Source organism: Lichenostomus cassidix, chromosome 5 (genome assembly GCF_008360975.1).
Source record: "Lichenostomus cassidix isolate B80296 chromosome 5, HeHo_3.0, whole genome shotgun sequence".
Lineage (NCBI taxonomy): Eukaryota > Metazoa > Chordata > Aves > Passeriformes > Meliphagidae > Lichenostomus > Lichenostomus cassidix.
In genome coordinates, this window is record NC_139486.1 from 56,853,777 (window position 1) to 56,871,835 (window position 18,059).

Consider the following 18,059-nt stretch of genomic DNA (forward strand, 5'->3'; position numbering starts at 1 on the left):
GAAAGTGAAATCTCTTCTACACACCCACTGCTTGTGTAGAATATTCCACTGACCTCCTGATGGTCTATTCATGTTCAGGAGTTTGCTGTCATCTTCCCTGAGCTTTGATGTCAGATTGCTGAATGCAGAAATCCATACTTCAGTAAGCTGAACGCTTGATCTGCTCAAGGCCTTGAATTTTAATGCTGTTGACTTGTTTCAAAGAGGAAAAAAAAACCCCAGCGATCTCCAGTCAACCTTTTGGATACTGAGAAAAATGAAGAATTCTCATTTTTCAGGTTGCGTTATGAGTAACAGTTTATTTTTGTTTGTCTGTCTCCTAACAGATTTATACGGATTGGGCTAATCACTACCTAGCAAAATCTGGTCACAAGAGATTGATAAAGGATCTACAGCAAGATGTGACTGATGGAGTCCTGTTAGCTGAAATAATCCAAGTTGTAGGTGAGTGACTTTCTGTTTTTGCCAAGTATGCACCAGCTCACTCAGACAACTCCTGTTTTTATCTTTACACAAACACAGGGTGCGTGGGGGAGAATCCATCAAACTTCATGGAATTATGTAGATCACTTTCCTTCAGAGGCTTTGCTAATTAATTTGAAAAAGCCTTGTCTTAAAGCATACTGGAAAAATATTGGATGTTGCTGATAAGATCTCCTGACACAGCAGGATTACTCCACATGGCTGAATGTTAAAAAAAGGAGCAAACTTTTTTTTTTCTGCTAGGATGCTGGTAGCCTTCACTGTTTCTAATACCTCTTGGGTACTGGTCTGAATATATTTCCCAGTGATATTGCCTCTTGTGTTGAACCTCCTGCCTCTAGTTGGATTTGGGAGATCCACATATATCTACAGCTGGGGAAGGAGAAGGGGTGTAATTTTAATGTGGCAGAAAAAGAAATCTTTGGTAACGAGTTTTCAGCTGAGGAAAATCACTTATCATTACGACAGATCTCAAATGCAGGCTCAGTTGTTTCATCCAAAGCCTTTAGTTCTCTGAAATTAGTGCATTAATGCTCATAGATAATGGAAGTTCTAAGCAATTTTCTCCATACAGAGCTACATATTGTCACCTCTTCCTCTGGGCCTGGATCCTTCATTAGTTCCTTTAGAGGCTCATCGTGCTGGGGATGCCACAAAACACATGCATGGGCCAATGGAGATGGATGGGATGGGAAAGCCTGCTAATGGGAATTAGGACAGGCATTGTTAGGAGCAAACTGACAGATTTGAGATGCAAATTGAGAAGCCAGGACATTGAGAACTGCCAGGACATCAGTGCATGCATATTTATGTATGTTTGTAAGGGAGCTGGTTCCTGGGTTTAAGGTACAAATCTGCAAGGGCTGTGCTGGGGTGACATCCTGAAGCATCTTCCTGGGATTCTACTGGAATATGTTGAAGAAGATTTTGTCTTTGTGTTGTAGAGCAGCATTGTATTTCAGTAGTATTGCAGAGCAGTTACAGAGGTGTAAAAACAGGCCACGAATTAATGGATTGTGTATTCACTATGTTGACAGGTATTCACTATGAACAATGCTCCTTGCTATATCCATTTCCTTTAATAGGAAGGATTTTTGGAAACCCAGGAGCAGTTAAGACTTGTTGATTCCTTTCATGCCTATTTAGCTACCCTGCCTTAACACTGTTGTAGGAAACTTCTCCATGGGCACACATGTGCAAGATATAGCACCATCAAAATGTGGAATTGGTTCTTTCTGCCAAGTATTTAAATGTAGCTCTTTGAGTATTGACTTGTGAAAACACTTACAAAATTCAAATGACTCCTTCTAAAATACACGCACATAACCAGTTATTGCTTTGATCACCTTTGCATTGCTTTTTGGTCGTTTTTATAGCTGCCTTTTGGCTAACATTTAAGATAAGGTCTGTAAGGTTTCCAAAGTTAGAGTATGAGGGGAAGAATTTCTTTTTCACAGAATATTCTTCACGTGAAAGGTCATATTGAAACATTCTCGGTTTAATCCTCCAAATTAACAGGGAAGAGAAGTAATTTGGATCTGCTGTGCATGGCTTTAGGCAGCTGCATCTCATTGTCACAGAGATGGGCAGAACTTTGTCACCTAGAAGCAGCTTTATCTGTAGCCTGCAAAATCCAAGCTTTTTTTTCCTAACTGCATAGTAAGAAAGCTTTAATATGCAGTGCAGGAGAGGGTTTTTTTATGTTATGGTGTGCTATGTGTAAAAGCAGCTATTTGCAAGTCGATTAAAATGTATTCACAGCATTCTGGTTCATTTCAGTTCAAAATACACGAGCCTGTAAGAGAACATGTAAATAATATCTGCCTCAGTAATGCCACATAAACATAGTAGCTGTATTTAAATCCATGGATGCAGACACATTGGGTCTGATCTGGGTGATTGAAGGTATCTCCATGTCCCAAACAATTTTTGGGTTCAGTAGTCTCCTTTCAAGTAATTAAGAATGGTGCCTGTTTATAGGAATATAGCTCTCAATTTTAACAGTGTTATAAATTTAGTTGATGGAGATATTGCATGATACTCAAGTGAGAGATAGTAAATATCCAAGATGGTTGCCCAGGACTTGGAAAATGGGATTTAATGGATTTGTCTTTGTTTGTGTATGACCAAATCTGAGATGGCAATGGGTGCTGTTTGTGTGTAGGGGCTGATGGGCCACTCTGGGGAGCACACAGTGGATTTAGCTGCAGTCTTTTTCACATTAATATGATTTTTAGTTGCATTGCTGTGGGATAAAGGTGTACTGTGACGTGGGTGTGTAAAGTGGGACCTACCAGGCACGAGAGAAGCTGTGTCACTGCTTTGTTTCTCATGGCTGTGACTGCTACTGCAATATTGTGCCAAATGTGCTCCTCCTAACTGAAGGAAGCCATGGGGTGGGAAGGAGTTCTGACTGGTGTCCTGAGAATATATGGGAGAGCTGGAAAATACAGCTTTTGGGGCATGAATCAAGTGGGATGTGAGCGCCTTCATTTCAGTGAAAGAACTGTGGGAGACTGAACTTTGGTTAAAAGTGGTTCCTCAGACTCAAACACAAAGTCATTTCAGGGTCCAAGGCTAAAAGGTGAAACTGAGCAAACTCAGACTCTAAGGCAAACATTATCCACCTCAGGGATTTCATTGTTTCACTTCTGACCTGGAAGATGGAAACTGTGTTTTTCTGCAGGTTGGGGTAGCATGCAAGCCACGAATCTTGAAAAGTTGTTTCACGATTTGCGCTCTAAAAAAGAAAATAAAATTATCAGAGTTGCTGATCATAAATTTCCCATTTGGATTTTAAACCTCTATTCCCTCTCCAAGCAAACCAGTTGACACGAAAACATCTCAGTGTATGTAGAGCTCACTTTTCCATCCAGCAGTGATTCAGCTTCCAGAGCTTCAGTCTTTGTTGTAGTTTAAAGGAATTCCCTGTCCACCCTACTAGAAGTTGTCAGAGCAGTTGGCTTCTGCCCCAGCTGTCTCTGGAGGCACAACCCAGGAGAGAACTCCAGCTGCTTTTTTTTTTCTTTTTGTGGCTCTCAGTGCTTCACACATTCACTTGGACTGGACAGCTACAATCTGAAACCCAAATGCTCAGGAAATCATTGGAATAAATGCCCTTGGGTTAGGGTTCTTTTGCCTTATTGCCTTTTTTTTTTTTTTGCTTTTCAGCGAATGAGAAGATTGAAGACATCAATGGCTGCCCAAAAAATAGGTCTCAAATGGTAAGTAGTAAAGTTGCCTGTTGTTTTGTGTGTGTGTGGCTCAGTGACAATGTGGGACATCAATGTCTGAGACTTTTAATAACAATTTTTAATTAATTTTTCACAGTAGTGAGACCAGAATTGTAATCTTCAGAACATTTATATTACAGTTCTTGCCCCATTGTACTCCACAGGAGTTGGATCAGGCCCTATAATTTATCACATATTTACAATCAAGATTATTTTTACATTGCTGTTTTGTATTTCTGAAGTATCACACAGGTAAACAGGAATATATAAAAATAAAGAACTAGATATTTAAAGGTTGGATTAAGAGTTCCTATATCCTTTTAAATGAAACAAAATAAATGAGACATATTCATTAAATGAAAAAAAATCAAATAGTAGACTTTATGATGCAACTTGTTGACAGGTAAGAAGTTGATTTGTATCTTGCTTGTATCTAATATTCAGACCTGGAAAACCAAAAATTAGTCCAGGTAAATGAAAAGCATACAGTACCTCAAGAGTATATCTGCTGTGAGTATTGCTGAAGCTCAAGTTACAGGCAGAATTTTACTAAGAACACAAATAATAAAAACTGATTTTAAAACGCATTTAAATGATGAGCATTTAAAATTTATGATACTTCAAACAAGGTTCCTTCCTTCTGTATCTTGAGAAAAGTCATTTTACAGCATAAATTCCAGTATCTTCTCGTGGCATTGCAAATGCTTGCTTTGGGACACTCGGATATCCGTGCTCTGTGTGAAGCTATTTTAATGTTTATTTTTATGACTGTTCCCAACTGCCCCTACCTCCATGACTGCAACATGAGCACAGCCACTCGTGTAGTAAAGTGAAATAAAGATTTAAGGAGAGCTTGATGCCTTAAGTCAAAACCCACGCTCTGTTCTGCTCTGCTCCTTTGGCTTTTTGTTGTTTCTTGGAAGTTATCAATCTTGTTGAAACCGTGGAGCAAGCACTGTGTAAAAAGAAAGCCATCAGAAAGATTTATCATTACTACTTCTCACTGCTTTGAAGAGGGTGGTTGCTGTTCTTGCTGTAGCCACAGCAGCTGTCTGGAGTATAAATAATGAGGAAATTTTGACAATTACTGTAATTTAATGTTCCGCAAGTGTGCCGTAAGAACTGAATTTCATTCAGGACTGGAGTCTGGAAGCAGTTCCAGGACGTTGCAGCTAAAAAAAGTCCCTTCAAGTCATTATTCTCAATGAAGAGAGAGAGTTGCTGTGTTGGATAGTGGGATGCACGGAGTAGGTTGCTTATGGAGCAGGATCAGGTTATATCCAGAGGCATGCAGGGGGCATGTGCTGGGTCAGGAATGCTGCAGAGGGCTGGCAGGACACGTTTGGTCTGCGCTGCCTCCTCTGATGTTCTGCACTTGCTCCTGCAGGAGGCTGCAGTAAGTGGGAATTTCCCCCCTACTCATGAGGCCTGCACTCACAGCTGGGCATCCCCAGCAGTTTTGCTCGTGTGGGAAAAATGAGAATTATGCTTAGGGCTTGCTTTTATCAGGGGCACATGCTTGCAGAGCTCTTGGTCATCTGGCTGTAAAAATAGTGTTGATGCCCAGAGAAGCTGTGGATTCCCCATCTCTGGAAGTGTTCAAGGCCAGGTTGGACAGGGCTTGGAGCAACCTGGGATAGTGGAAAGTGGAATGAGATGATCTTTAGGGATCCTTCCAACCCAAATCATCCCATGGTGGTTCTAAGGCAGAACATAAGAATCTTCATAGGGGTGGTGTTCATGCAGTGTTTAGCCTTTGGCAAGCCTGGGACAAACACGTTACAGTGCTTGTTTTAGGAACAGCAGTCTCAGTGACTCTCTTAACACAGCTTACAAGGTCCTGCAGAGTGTGGGAGCTGCTGTTTGTGTCTGGTGACTCCTGCTCAGAGAGGTGGCAGAGGCAAGGCCATCCAGATACTTAGGGAATGTCCAGTCTGTTTTCAAGTGCATCTTCCAGTTAAAAGTGTCCATATCCATCTTCCAGTGCTTAAAAGGTGAGCATCACAGATAAGGAGATCTGGGGGGATTAAAAAAAAACAAACCAAACCCAAAGAAATTATTTAACTTTGCTCATTATATAGAAGTACAGCAGATCTCAGAGGGAAGCTTTCTACCATCCCTTTTCCCTTTTTAGACTCCCAATGCCTCAAGCAGCCACGTGGAAGCTGAGCTGTGAGCAATCAGCTCACTCCCAGCCAGGTGTATCAACTTAGAAAGCTGGACCACATCTGTGTCTTCCCAAATCCATTAAAGGAAGTGGGAAATAAAAGTGTCTTTGCTTCCATGTGGCCCAGTCCCAAGGTGGTGATGCCAAACCTGAGGGAGCTCACCACAGAGCCAGATCCAGCCCCTTTTCCTTGTTCCCAGTGTTGGAGAGCATCGGGCAAATTGGCCAAAGTGAGCACTGGAGACAGCTTGGGTCTGTCAGGCTCAAAGCCAGTGCTAATAAGCCTTGTCAAGTGAAGTTTAGTGCTGCAGAACCATGTGGGACCATCAGTGCTTATCAGCCTCGTTCCCAATGCCAAAAATGACATGACAAGGACCCCACTGGCTTTGTGAAAAATCACTGAGGTGAGAACCTGTCCTCCCATCACCATCTTGTCTGGCTTGTTCTGCTGAGGGGAGTATCCCTGTCTTCCTTTGCCCCAGATAAGAGTTGGCTGGCTTTTATATAATCTATTATACACTATTCTGTAGCTTGTCCTCTGCAGGAAATCTGTTTCAGGGATTTTTTTTTTCCCCAAACCTCTATATTTTTGTACTGTAGATATTTGTCTAAACAAAAGCCTGCAATTCTGATGATTAGTTCCAGCTGGATGCAGAAAATACTGTGGGTGATAGAGGATGTACTTGTACAGAGCACAAGCTCTGGGACCAAGAACATTTGGAGAGCATCGCAGCATTTGGGTTTTTAAAATAAAACCCCAGAAAATGTTGGCATAGCTCTTGATAACTGGGTGAAGGACAATAAATCAAGGCAAATTTCCTCTCCTGCACATTTCTGAATAGAAGGCTTAGATTAATAAACCTGAGAAGGGCTATCTCTGCTAAAATTATTTGTTTATAGCAAAACAGAGATATTTTTCCTTTTTTTTTTACTTATTTGCCTCTTGTTTAGGGTGTGATTTTAGAGTTCAACATTTGGCATCTTGCAGAATATGGGAGGTTAGTACCTGCCCTCCTAAATACTATAGATTATTCTTATTAATATGGGTGCCTCTGCAAGTGCTGCATGTCACCTCTTGTAAAAGGTTCATATCACTTATATTTGTAAAATGATAAATAGAAAATCAAAGTGGATGGGTTATCTCTGCTATTTGTTTGCTATATGAATATAGCAAAGCTGAAGTGGGCTGAAAGGAAGAGGATTGGGGAATCTGTGAGTCAACACAGCAGGCTTTCATCTTCCCATGTCTGGGGAAGTTGTGGGACACCCAGGACAAGAATTTGGAGCACCAGCAAGGCACGTAGGCTTCACAAACACCACAGCACCTCCTATAAATAGGCAAGGAAATTGCTGTGGTCCTCCTGTGGGTTTGTGCTTGGGCTTTGCTATTTTTCAGGATCACTTTGTGTCTATAACTATCTGTTCTCAAATAGCAAAGAAGAGGTATTTATTTTTTTCGTGTGTTGACAGGAAGTTTTTAAGAATCATCTCTTTCTGATGCACGTATCAAGCTGTAGTGGTAAAGTAATACCACTCACTCTTCCTACTGCTGTTTTCCTGCAAACAAAGGATCATGTACTGCAGTGTGGGTCAGAGCCAGCATTTCTTTCCAAGAACTCCATGGAAGTTGAGATGAAGGCTGTGTTTTCAGTAAAATAACTTAATTTTCGAGGAAACCTTCCACTGATGGGAATTTGACTATTATTTTAATATTTGACCGATTTCTTGCATTCTGAAAATGAGCTGTTTTGTAATGTATGTGACATCTAAGGAACAGTTTGTGTGGAAATTCTCCAGCCTGGTGGGGACCTTGGTTTTGAATTGAGCAGTGCTGAGAATATTAACCCAGCTGGTGGAGACAGGTATCCACTTCCCTCCTCAGTGTGATCCTTGCCAGCTCCATGAATTAATTTTTTTTAATTGGCAAAAGAGCATGAGGTGTTGAAATCTCCATTACTAGTTTGTGTGTAGGATATAACGCTATCCATATTTCTGTGTCCTTTTTCTCCAGAGCACTTCGATGAGTTGATGTAATGAATATGAGTGCTGCCATGATGTGGCCCATATTTACAGGGAGTAGCTGGGATCACATTTATGACTTGGTTGGAAGGAATAATGTGAGCTGAAACCATCTGCATCACCTGAGCAGCTATCTATGCCTGTGCAAAATCCACTAAGGGAGGGAGCTGCTGTGTTATGTACAAATAACTAAAAATAGCTGCTGTATTAAAAAAAAAAAATCTTAGTTGCTCGTTTTCTCACAGAAAATAATTCTGTCTCTGCTCTTGGAGAGCAGGCACCAGCTTTAACCAGCTCCTCTAAAGGTTTTGAGCAGTTTTGTGCTGCCAGTGTTGTCCAAATGTTGCCATAGCAAGGTGCAATAAATCTGCCAGGCTGTTGCTCCAGCCCTGCTGAGTCCCAGAGCCAAGGAGGGCTCTGCTGCTTGGGCATGTGCTGCTAATTCAGGGGAGCAGCCCTGCTGGAAGATCAAAAGCATCACAAGCACGTTTTTTCTGTGCAGATTCCTAGCGCAGGATTTTTGGAAACGTATCCCAGGGGTTAAATATAGCTGTGTATTTGCAAGTAATCCAGCTCCAAGGCTGAGCAAATGTAGTCAAGGGAACTTTCCTGTTTCTGTTGGTCATGTATGAACCCATGTTGTGATGTAGACAAGAATGATTTGCTGCAGAGATGATCTGCCAAGTTGCTTGTAGTTAGCTGTCCTTCAGCTTCAGTTTATATGACTCTTGCTCTAAGATAAGATGGATTTTACTGTCTCTATTTTTTTCCAGATGCCCAGACTGTTGTTATGCTGCCATGCTTACCATTCCTGCATGGTAATTAGTGAGACAGGCATGGTTGGATCAGAGGTTTCTGTGCTGCAGAGCTTGCAGTCTAAATAAAACCACAAGCCCCCTCCACTTTTCCCCCCATCATCCCACGTGGAAAATATCAGGATAAACAGAGCCAGACTGGATCAGGAAAGGCCAGTATGTACATGTCCCTGCCATAAGGCATGGTAGTGTCACTGAGGAGAGATTTGTTTCATTTCTGGAGGGGAACACTTCCAGAACTCTTTCTATCCTCCTGCTGTCTGTCAGATGGGTATATAGGGAACACCTTTGGAAACATTGCTGCTGATGCTCTTATTTCATTCCCATAAAGGATGACCTTTGTGGTCACTGGTGGGGTGCTCTCAGCTCTTCATCCTTGACAGTGATGCAAGAATTTGTAAATTATCTGTGTCTGAAAGAGTGTGGCATTCAGTAAAGAGCAGCAAAGTAATTTTTGTGGAAGCAATGTGATCCATGAGCTTCACTATAAAGACAGAATTAGATTCTGTTTGGTCATTTATGTTGCAGTTAAGTGAAATTACTGCATTTTTAATACCTATGGCTCTGCCCCCTCTGTATGGGCTAAATACATGAACCAGCAAATGCATTGAGGGGCCAGGGTCATTCCACATACATTTGTAGAGATCCCTAACTTTCACTTACATATTTACACCTACACCAAAGTCTAGAATCACCATTAGCATGATTTTCTGCTATGCCCAGGACTGATGTAAAATTATTATGTAAATACGCCTTTTATGCAATACTTTGCAAACATATAGCTTCTTGCTATTCTTGGCATAAATGGGGAAAACTGGGAAATCATGGTCGAGAACCTTTTCTAACTAAGGAGAAAAGGTTAGCTTGATTCGAGGACAGGTGGAAGTAAAAATTTATTTATTATTCTCCTCCAGCTTGGTGCTGTAAGAAGTAAGGCTGTTTATATGGAAATTTCTTCTCATGCCTGGGTGTTTCTTGCTTTTTACAGGACATACAGGGATAAGCTCTTCACTGTGGAATATCTATGGGAACAGATCATAGCTGTTACAAAGCATTAAACAGTCCAGAGAAATAAACTTCTTTTTCTCTGTGTCTTGTCACAAATCTTTCATTTCCAGCCATTGCTTATAAATGGTGTGATAATGGTTGTTTTAATTAGCTGCTCCATGAAGGTAGTGCATATTTAGAACATTTTATTCCTCTGCTTTTTCTGCAGAGCTATTTTTACATATACAAGTGGTATTACTGCACTTGCTCTGAGCAGCTATGCAGGGGAATTTTGGTAGTGGATGTTATCCAGGTTCAAAGAGGGAGGGGGCACATATGTGTCATTGCCCCTGGGATAAATCCCTTGGGAACAGGTGAGGCTGTGTCCCCCAGGCCTGCAGACACAAGAATTCCCATCAGCCAAACGGGGAGGGAATGCTGTGCCTGGGAACAGGCTGTGGCCACAACTCCCTTCCCAGGGAGCTTTTTTAGAAAGGAACAACTGCCAGTGGCTGCAGTGCAGGAGGCTCTTTCTGTGTGAGTCCCATCACATTGTGGATTCCTGCTGAAAGTTCAGGGTTATAATCCGCAGAAGCTTCAGCACCTGAGCTGGTGTTCAAGGAGAGGGAGCAGTGTGTGACAGCCAAGGCTATAGTGCCAGTCCTTCCTTTAAATTTATGCACTCTGAAAAATCCTGGCTTATGTAGATTTCAAGGCTCTTTTAGGAAGAAATGCATCTTTGCTAGATGTTGATGATATTTTGCATTTAATCAGAATGATGAAATGGTTTGGGTTGGAAGGGACTTTGAAGACCATCTTGTTCCACCTCCACATCTTCCACTATCTCAGATTGCTCCAAGCCCTGTCCAGCCTGGCCTTGAGTGTTTCCAGGGATGAAGCCCCCACAGCTTCTCTGGGTACCCTGTGCCAGGGCCTCATCACCCTCACAGGGAAGAGTTTCTTCCTAATATCCCATCTAAACCTGCTCTCTCTCGATTTGAAGCCATTCCCCCTTTTCCCAATTGCACAGCATGTAACTTTGTCTGGGAGCCCCAGATAGAAAAGGGTTTTCCACGAGCAGCCAAGGAAAGTGGAAATAAAACATTCATGAGAGTCACTGCTGTCCTCATTGAGTTTATTGAGCCCAGCCATGGCTTCTCCCCACGTTTTCCTCTTTTCAGTTACATATAAACAGAGATTCAGTGCCAATAAATGCAGTTACTGTGGTATGAGCTAAAATCTAGTCAAGAGAGTTTAATCTGTGTCCTAAATTAATGATTCTCCAGAGGCAGGATTCTTTGTTGATACTTGTTTTGCAAAGTTGAGCTTGTTGTTGCTTAATCATAATTTAGAACATCTCAAGATTTCAAATTATTCAAGTTATCCTCTTCAGCTTTTTGAAGGCCTGATCCTGAAGAGCTAATCCAAAAAGAGTATTTCCAGGGATATTTGTCAGAGACTTTGCTCTTTACTTTTGTTTTCCCCATAGGAGAGTTTCAGTTTTAAATAAATAAGCCTGAAAAAAAAAACCCAACCTGAAATAAATCTGAAAAGCTGAATAAAGCAGGAACATTTCTACAGCTCTCCATGTGCCTCTCCCCAAGCAGATCAGCTTTGGCAAACCTTGGGAATTGTCCTGGATGGCCTAAATCCATTCACAGTCCAAGTGTGCCCCTTGGATGCTCTGTGTTGTCATTAGAAATTTTGGCCAGTGTGAATCACAGTTTCCTCTGTGGGGCTTACTGCCCTCATTGCTATTCACACAGGGCATGTTGGGAATGAATGTGGAATATTTGTCCTATTATTTCTGGAAGAAGAGCTGGAAACACAGGGTAACAAGGGTTTTTCCAGGGTCAGAGAGAGGAGGATGCACAAGGTTAGACTAGTCCCCAAATTCTTCTTGTCTTTAAAAAACCCAAAGCAATGCAATTTTAACAGAAGAGTCAGCTCTTCATGTACATTTAAACAGATTTCTGTTTCTGTGGCTAGATCTGTCACAACCTGGCTTCCAAATATGTATTAGCTTCATTTTCCCTTTATATTACATATTTTATTTTATTTCTAAGTTACCCATCAAGTTCTGTCAAAATCCTGAAGCTTAATTTTGGGAGACATTTTTATCCAAATAGTCAGGAGCAACGTAAGAACACTGGGAGCAACATATTATTTTCTTTTCAAAAAGATACATTTTGATTAAGATAACTACTAATGAAGATTTATTTTAAACGGAGCAAGAAGAGTTAGTATTTATATCCTTCTGGGGCAAATGGAATTTGCAGTTCTGGTTTGGTATTTTTTATATATAATTATGTTTAGGAAGTAGAGCAAATGAGATATTATCGGAATGGAGAGCCCTTCCTCCCCCAAAATTCCAGGATTCAGAGGATTGTCAATGTAAGGACTTAAGGTTTTAAGATTCTTTCTAAACTTTAGGATATAAAAATACGAGGGTAAAAGCTTAATTCAAAAATACAGACAAGGAATAGATTTTGCCTTAAGAAACAGCTTGTGTTAGGCTATTTCCTTGTTTCTACACTGTATGTGAAGTCTGCTGGAATATTGCACAAAGGTTTGTGAGACTTTAAAAACTTACACATGAATTCAGTCATTTTTCTCCTGAAAATTAATATACTACACATCACATTGAGCCACAAGTCAAGTGGAAAGCACTGGTTTCAGTATAAGTAGTGGGTTTTCTGGGTAAGCTCATAAAAACTCCCCATTTATCACTAAAAGTTGGGGGCAGAGATCTTGCATCGCAACGTGAGAACCTACAACGAGTTCAATTCTGGTTTGGGAAAAACATCCATGCCTGTGACAAGGGCAGCACTGGTTATCCTTTACCTCGTGTATTTGACTTGGCAGAGTTGGACAGACAGCTTTGGCTGGAGGCAGTTTCCATATTCAGGTTTTTGTCTGATCCAGTCAATGTTCAACACATATCAGTGCCCACCTGTGGGTCTCCATTTGTGGGCTACAGGATGGGGATATTTTGGGATTTTTTTGTTCATTTGTTTCTGTTCTGCTCCTACAGGCCAGGGCATGTTTTCTCCCTTGCACTGTTAAGAATAGAAATTGAAATTGCTTTTATGTGATAAGCACAAAAACTTGTACAGCAGTTGGCCATGATGCCCTCTGTTCCCATCCTGCCAGGTTATTCATGTTAAGAGGAAATTTTCAGGTAGCTTTTCCTTCTGTGAATATGAGAATGGGAGCGATGACACTTGATATGTTATGTCTGAACAGAAATTTAATTTCTACAGTGTTGGCTTTTGATTTTTTTTTTTTTTTCCGTAATCTGCCAATGAAAAGAAAGGAGGAGGAGGGACCTTGGAGGCTGACTGCCCCTCTGGTGTGCTCTTAGCAGTACTTGGCTGGCATTTTGGGGGAATTTCTGAATATATACCCATCATATAAAGGATGTGGGACTGATAGCACATCCTTGATAGCTGATTACACCTGAAACAGTTTAAATGTGGCCGTCCAAAATTGCAAATTCATGCAATGATTTTGGCCAGGAAATTTAACAAGGTTCAGTTTTGGATAATCCTGGTAATGTTTCTGAGGGAGATAATCACTGTGGATGGCTGTCCTTGGTTTTCCTTCCTTTGCACTGCTTTCCCCTGTTTTGGCTGGGCAGGAAATGAGAGCATCCAGCTGCCATCTTTGCTGCTTTGCCTCCCCTGTGTTAAGCTTTGCTGACAAAGCTAATGAGAAATCAGAATTACCAGCCAAAAAAACAATTGTAGCTCACAGTGAAACAGAAAATATCCACTCCCCTTTGGCAAATCCAGCCCTTTCACATCTGCCTAAAGGGTTTAAGCAATATATGGACTTGGCAAAAGAAGGGCCTGTAGAGCCTGGGTGACGATTTGCTGCTGAATGCTGCAATTACAAGGAGGCAAATGTGTTGGAAGGCACCATGATGCAGAGTCACTGGGGTTTTGCTTGGAATCATGGAATGGTTGGGTTGGAAGGGACCTTATGGCTCACCCAGTTCCCTCCCACTCCATGGGCAGGGACACCTTCCACCAGGCCAGGTTGCTCCAAGCCCTGTCCAGCCTGGCCTTGGTCACTTCCAGGGATCCAGGGGCAGCCACAGCTTTTCTGGGCACTCTGTGCCAGGGTCCCAACACCCTCACAGGGAAGAATTTTTCCCTACCATCTAGCTGAGATCTATCCAGAAACTTCACTCCTATCCTGCACACATCTAAATGGTCTGAGTACCACACTGCTACTTCAGAGCAGCTTGCTGTCTCCAGCCCTGCCTGCACTGGGGGCATCTTTCTCCATAAAACAATATTTTCATATTATTGATAGTTAATACAGCCGGGGCAAAAGGCAGAATCCTTCCTTGGAGCTTTTGTGAGTGAAATTCATGATGTGTTTCATTATTGGGAACTCCTTAAACAAGCAACATGATTTCTGATGCAATAGACTGATTCAGCCAAAGTCAGGGTTCTTGACTCAGGCCAGCAGTTATTTTGTGGGAAGGACCTTGAATTCTTATCAACACTAGATTTTAATCATTGCAGCTAAATCTTAATCCTGCATTCACTCTGTACTAAAAAAGAATTCATGCAAAGATGAGGGGCCTGGGAAGAGAAGCAAGCAGAGCAGGACTTAAAAAGTTACAACAGATCTGCAGTGGGGATGAGATATTGCTTATCTTTAGTCACTAACCTGCTTATTGGGGGAGGAGACATCTGCCCACAGCTCTGGAAGACCGCAAATGTTCTTGGAATGATGCAGCTTGTTAAGTGCAGGTAGTAGAAGTGGATTGGTCCGTTTATGTGGTGTTTATTCTTGAAAAGGTGAACTTTGGTTTTCCGGCCAAGTCCCACATCACCTCAATAAAAGAGCCGTGTTGAAAACTTGAAAGGGTTGTTGAGTATTGAAGAAGGAAATGGGTCAATTGGCTGTTGGATCATATTGAACTGTGGATAAATGAACCTTTGAACTGCACCCTGCTCCAAGCTCTAAGGTCTGAGCATTACAGGAAATGTGTTCTTTGGTAACTCTCTGGGTTTTGGAGTGTACAACTTACTCAAAGCCTACTATATACTTTGTGTACTTTATATTATATCTCAAAGTATAATTAGGTTGATAAAAGTGTTTCTAATTGTTGAAATCACAATTCAGCAATGCCAATAACTTTTTTCTCCTCATGATAAAAGAAAATGATTTTATTGTTATAGTTATAGACAATAAATTAATGTACCCTGAGAGAAATCCATGTGGGAGGTTTCCTGGCAGCTTCCCTGGTACTTTTTTATTACTTTGAGAAGGACAGGGAGTTCACAGGTCAGGTGCTGGGAGCTCAGGTTCTAAAATGCTGTCTAGCCCTGGCCCTCACTTGTGTATTTTTTTGAGGGCAGGCAGGAGCTGACAGGGCAGCTGGAATTTTCATGTTTCCTTTTGATGTCTCCACACTTGACAGAATAAAGGTAGTTATGTGGGACCAAGTGTGGGGCTTGGTGTCTGTCTCCTTTCTTATCCCTACAGTGGGTGCAGTGTTTGGTTGCCATGTTTCAAGAATTACTAAATTAATGTTTGAGAGATGTTCAAACACAGAGACTCCATTTTATCACTTGCTGATTTCCATGGTTAAATAAAAAAAATTGCTCAACAGTATCATCCAAATGTTATTTGTGTAACCACACACAAAACACGGTATTTCCTAAAATGCTGTTCCTTGCAGCCCCTTGAGGTGGTCTGGGGTGGGGGCTATATCTCTCTGCATCTTGTGGTTATGACAGCAGAGCTTCAGGGGGAGCCTGGTGGGAAATGAGGTGTGAGGCTACTGCAAGATCCCCATTGTAATGCTGAGACAGAGTGGGAAACATTTCCTAACTCACTCAGCCTCTCTGGAGTTCACTTTCTGAGGTGGGTTTGAGTCCAGTCTGTGCATAGCAACCAGAGCTGTGTGTAGCAGCTGACCTGCTGTGCACAAGTCCTTACCTGGTGAAAATTCATTTTATCCCACGGCACTTGTCCCCACTGTCCCATGTCCACGAGGGGCAGGCAAGTGACCAGAGCTGCCTGTCGTTCCCGACATGGGAATGCCGTGTCTGGGATTCCGGCTGGGGTTTCCACTTACAGCTTTTCTATTCAACTGCTGGTGTGGCTGGAAACTTCTGCCAGCTGTCAGCTTCACAGCAAGTGGCAATCTGCCTCCTCAAACAAATGGCCCCCATGTGTATTTTCGGGTTGGTGTTCGTCACACTTGTTGCAGGTTGCGGATCCTGGCGCAGAACATCCTTGACCCTCTGGTCAGAAATGCAGCGATGGCCTGTTGTGGTTGGGGCATGAACTGACCTGCTCTGTGCAATGCAAATAACAGAAAGCCCTGACCCACGGAATAATCAGTTTATCATCAATGGAATAATCCATTTAGGAGCTCAAACTGAGAGGGTTTCATGCTATGGTTTCCACATCGCGAGCAAAGGGACTTTTTTGGGATGCAAAGATTGAATGCACTCAAGGGTGGCAGTAGATGAAAGTAAATAATTCTTACAATACATTTTCTTTTTGTTTCTCTTTTTTTTTTTGTTGTTTGTTCTTGAACAGATTGAAAACATAGATGCATGCCTGAGTTTCTTGGCTGCTAAGGGGATTAACATCCAGGGGCTGTCAGCAGAAGGTGAGTCCATTGGTTATTTAAGATTTCATGTTAAATGAGGAACCTGAATTACTGCTTGTGATTTCAATTGGAACATTGAGTGTAATGGAAGATTAACAAGGGCAATTTAAACTTTTGACAATATTTACTTCCTCTTTTTTTCCCCATCTCAGTGTGAAAGGTAGATAAAATACATCTCTAATTTCTACACAGCTGACTCGCAAAAATAATCGATGGGACCAAATTAGAATTCAATTGCTTCTTTATTTCTTTCTTTTTAAAACCAGGAGTTTCTTTTCTCAGTTCTCTAATTGGCAGATTGATCAGTGTACATTTTACAGATGTAAGTGAACTGCTGTCGGTTGTTTGCCTTGTGAGAGAAAAAATTATTTCCTTATTCTTCAATTATTGTCTTACCTGAACAACCATCCTGCTTTCTTCTCATTTTAAATATTTTTCTTAAGTTTGTTTCCAAGTGCACAAAACAATCAAATCCAAATATTTTGAACCAAAATCCAAAAAAGACATTTTGACCTCTAATTAATCACTCTGCTTTTGAAGAGCATCAGAATTTTTCTGAAACCAAACTAGGTTTACTCTGTTCCTTTATGCCAGTGTGTTATATCTGCTGGGATGTGTGGTACCTGTTGGCTCAGAAGCTGTTTAGCTATTATCTTATTAAGAGATCAAACAGATTTCTGTCATCCTCAGCACCAGCTTTCACTTGTATTTCCATTTAAAGACGCTGGAAAAGCAGTTGGGTTCAGTAGCTGAGTATAGTATATGACATCTCCATCAGTGCTTTACAGAACAAATAATTGAATACGTGGCACCAGGTGAGACTTCAAAGTTACATTCGATGACTGAGTCTCTTCACAAACTTAATTTGGAGGAGAAGGCTGCAGCAAAATAGCAGATATTTAGTATGCATTGTTCTAGCATGAATATACCACAGCTAGTAGAAGAGGAGGCTGAATGTTAGGTGTGTTCTTAGGCTGGATTAACACAGCAATAACAAATATTTTCCCTCAAAGAGAAGCTTTACTATGCTCCACCTGAGTACTGCCAGCATTATGTGCCTCAGTTGCTCAGTTATAACCAGAAGTATTCTTGTGTCAAGAAGAGAAAGCATGAGCTGAAACTTCAAACAGCAGAAAGTTTGCTTGCCAGGAAATGATTAAAAAGAAAATGCAGCTGAGTTTGTTGTAAAAGTCAATTTTGACCTTAGCATGGAAATACTATAAAAATACAGTTCACATTGTTTACCTGTCTTGATAGAAGGTAAAATCTAAGTGAAATAGCAGATTAGTGAGGAGAAAATTGCCTGGGTGTACAAAGTTGGCAGCGTGGTATTGCTCACACTGGGGAAAGGACAGCATGATTAATGCTCATGGCTCTCCTGCCAAGTCACAAGTCAGGCCCAGCAGGATGCATGTTATCCCATGGCTTTGGTGATTTGGGATTTCTCCCTTTCTTTTACACTATCTAGGAATTAGTGTTTTAAATCACACGGAAGCTAAGAGGGGACCAGTAATGTTTGCTGCCAGCATATAAATGAGAACATTTACTGGCTCCACCACTAGCATTGAAGGAAGAAAGTGACAACCAGAAAGGGAGAGGGAATGCACACATTTTTATGAAATAAGTTAAAAGACTTGAATGCAGCAGTAAAGTAAATTTCTCTTTCTTTAGTCGCTCCAGGGCTGTGTGAGGAACACGGAATGATTTAAAGT

The 18,059-nt window shown here is 41.4% G+C and overlaps 1 protein-coding gene across 3 annotated transcripts in view; it reads left to right on the top strand.

The window, feature by feature from the left end:
• The window catches only part of NAV2 (neuron navigator 2), a 194,214-nt gene that overhangs the window by 51,495 nt on the left and 124,660 nt on the right, over window positions 1-18,059 (top strand). For all 3 annotated transcript variants that reach the window (XM_085063238.1, XM_085063239.1, XM_085063241.1), the window contains exons 2-4: window positions 327-444; window positions 3,655-3,707; window positions 16,275-16,347. In XM_085063238.1, the coding sequence (XP_084919364.1) occupies window positions 327-444; window positions 3,655-3,707; window positions 16,275-16,347 (244 nt within the window). The remainder of the gene's footprint in view (window positions 1-326; window positions 445-3,654; window positions 3,708-16,274; window positions 16,348-18,059) is intronic.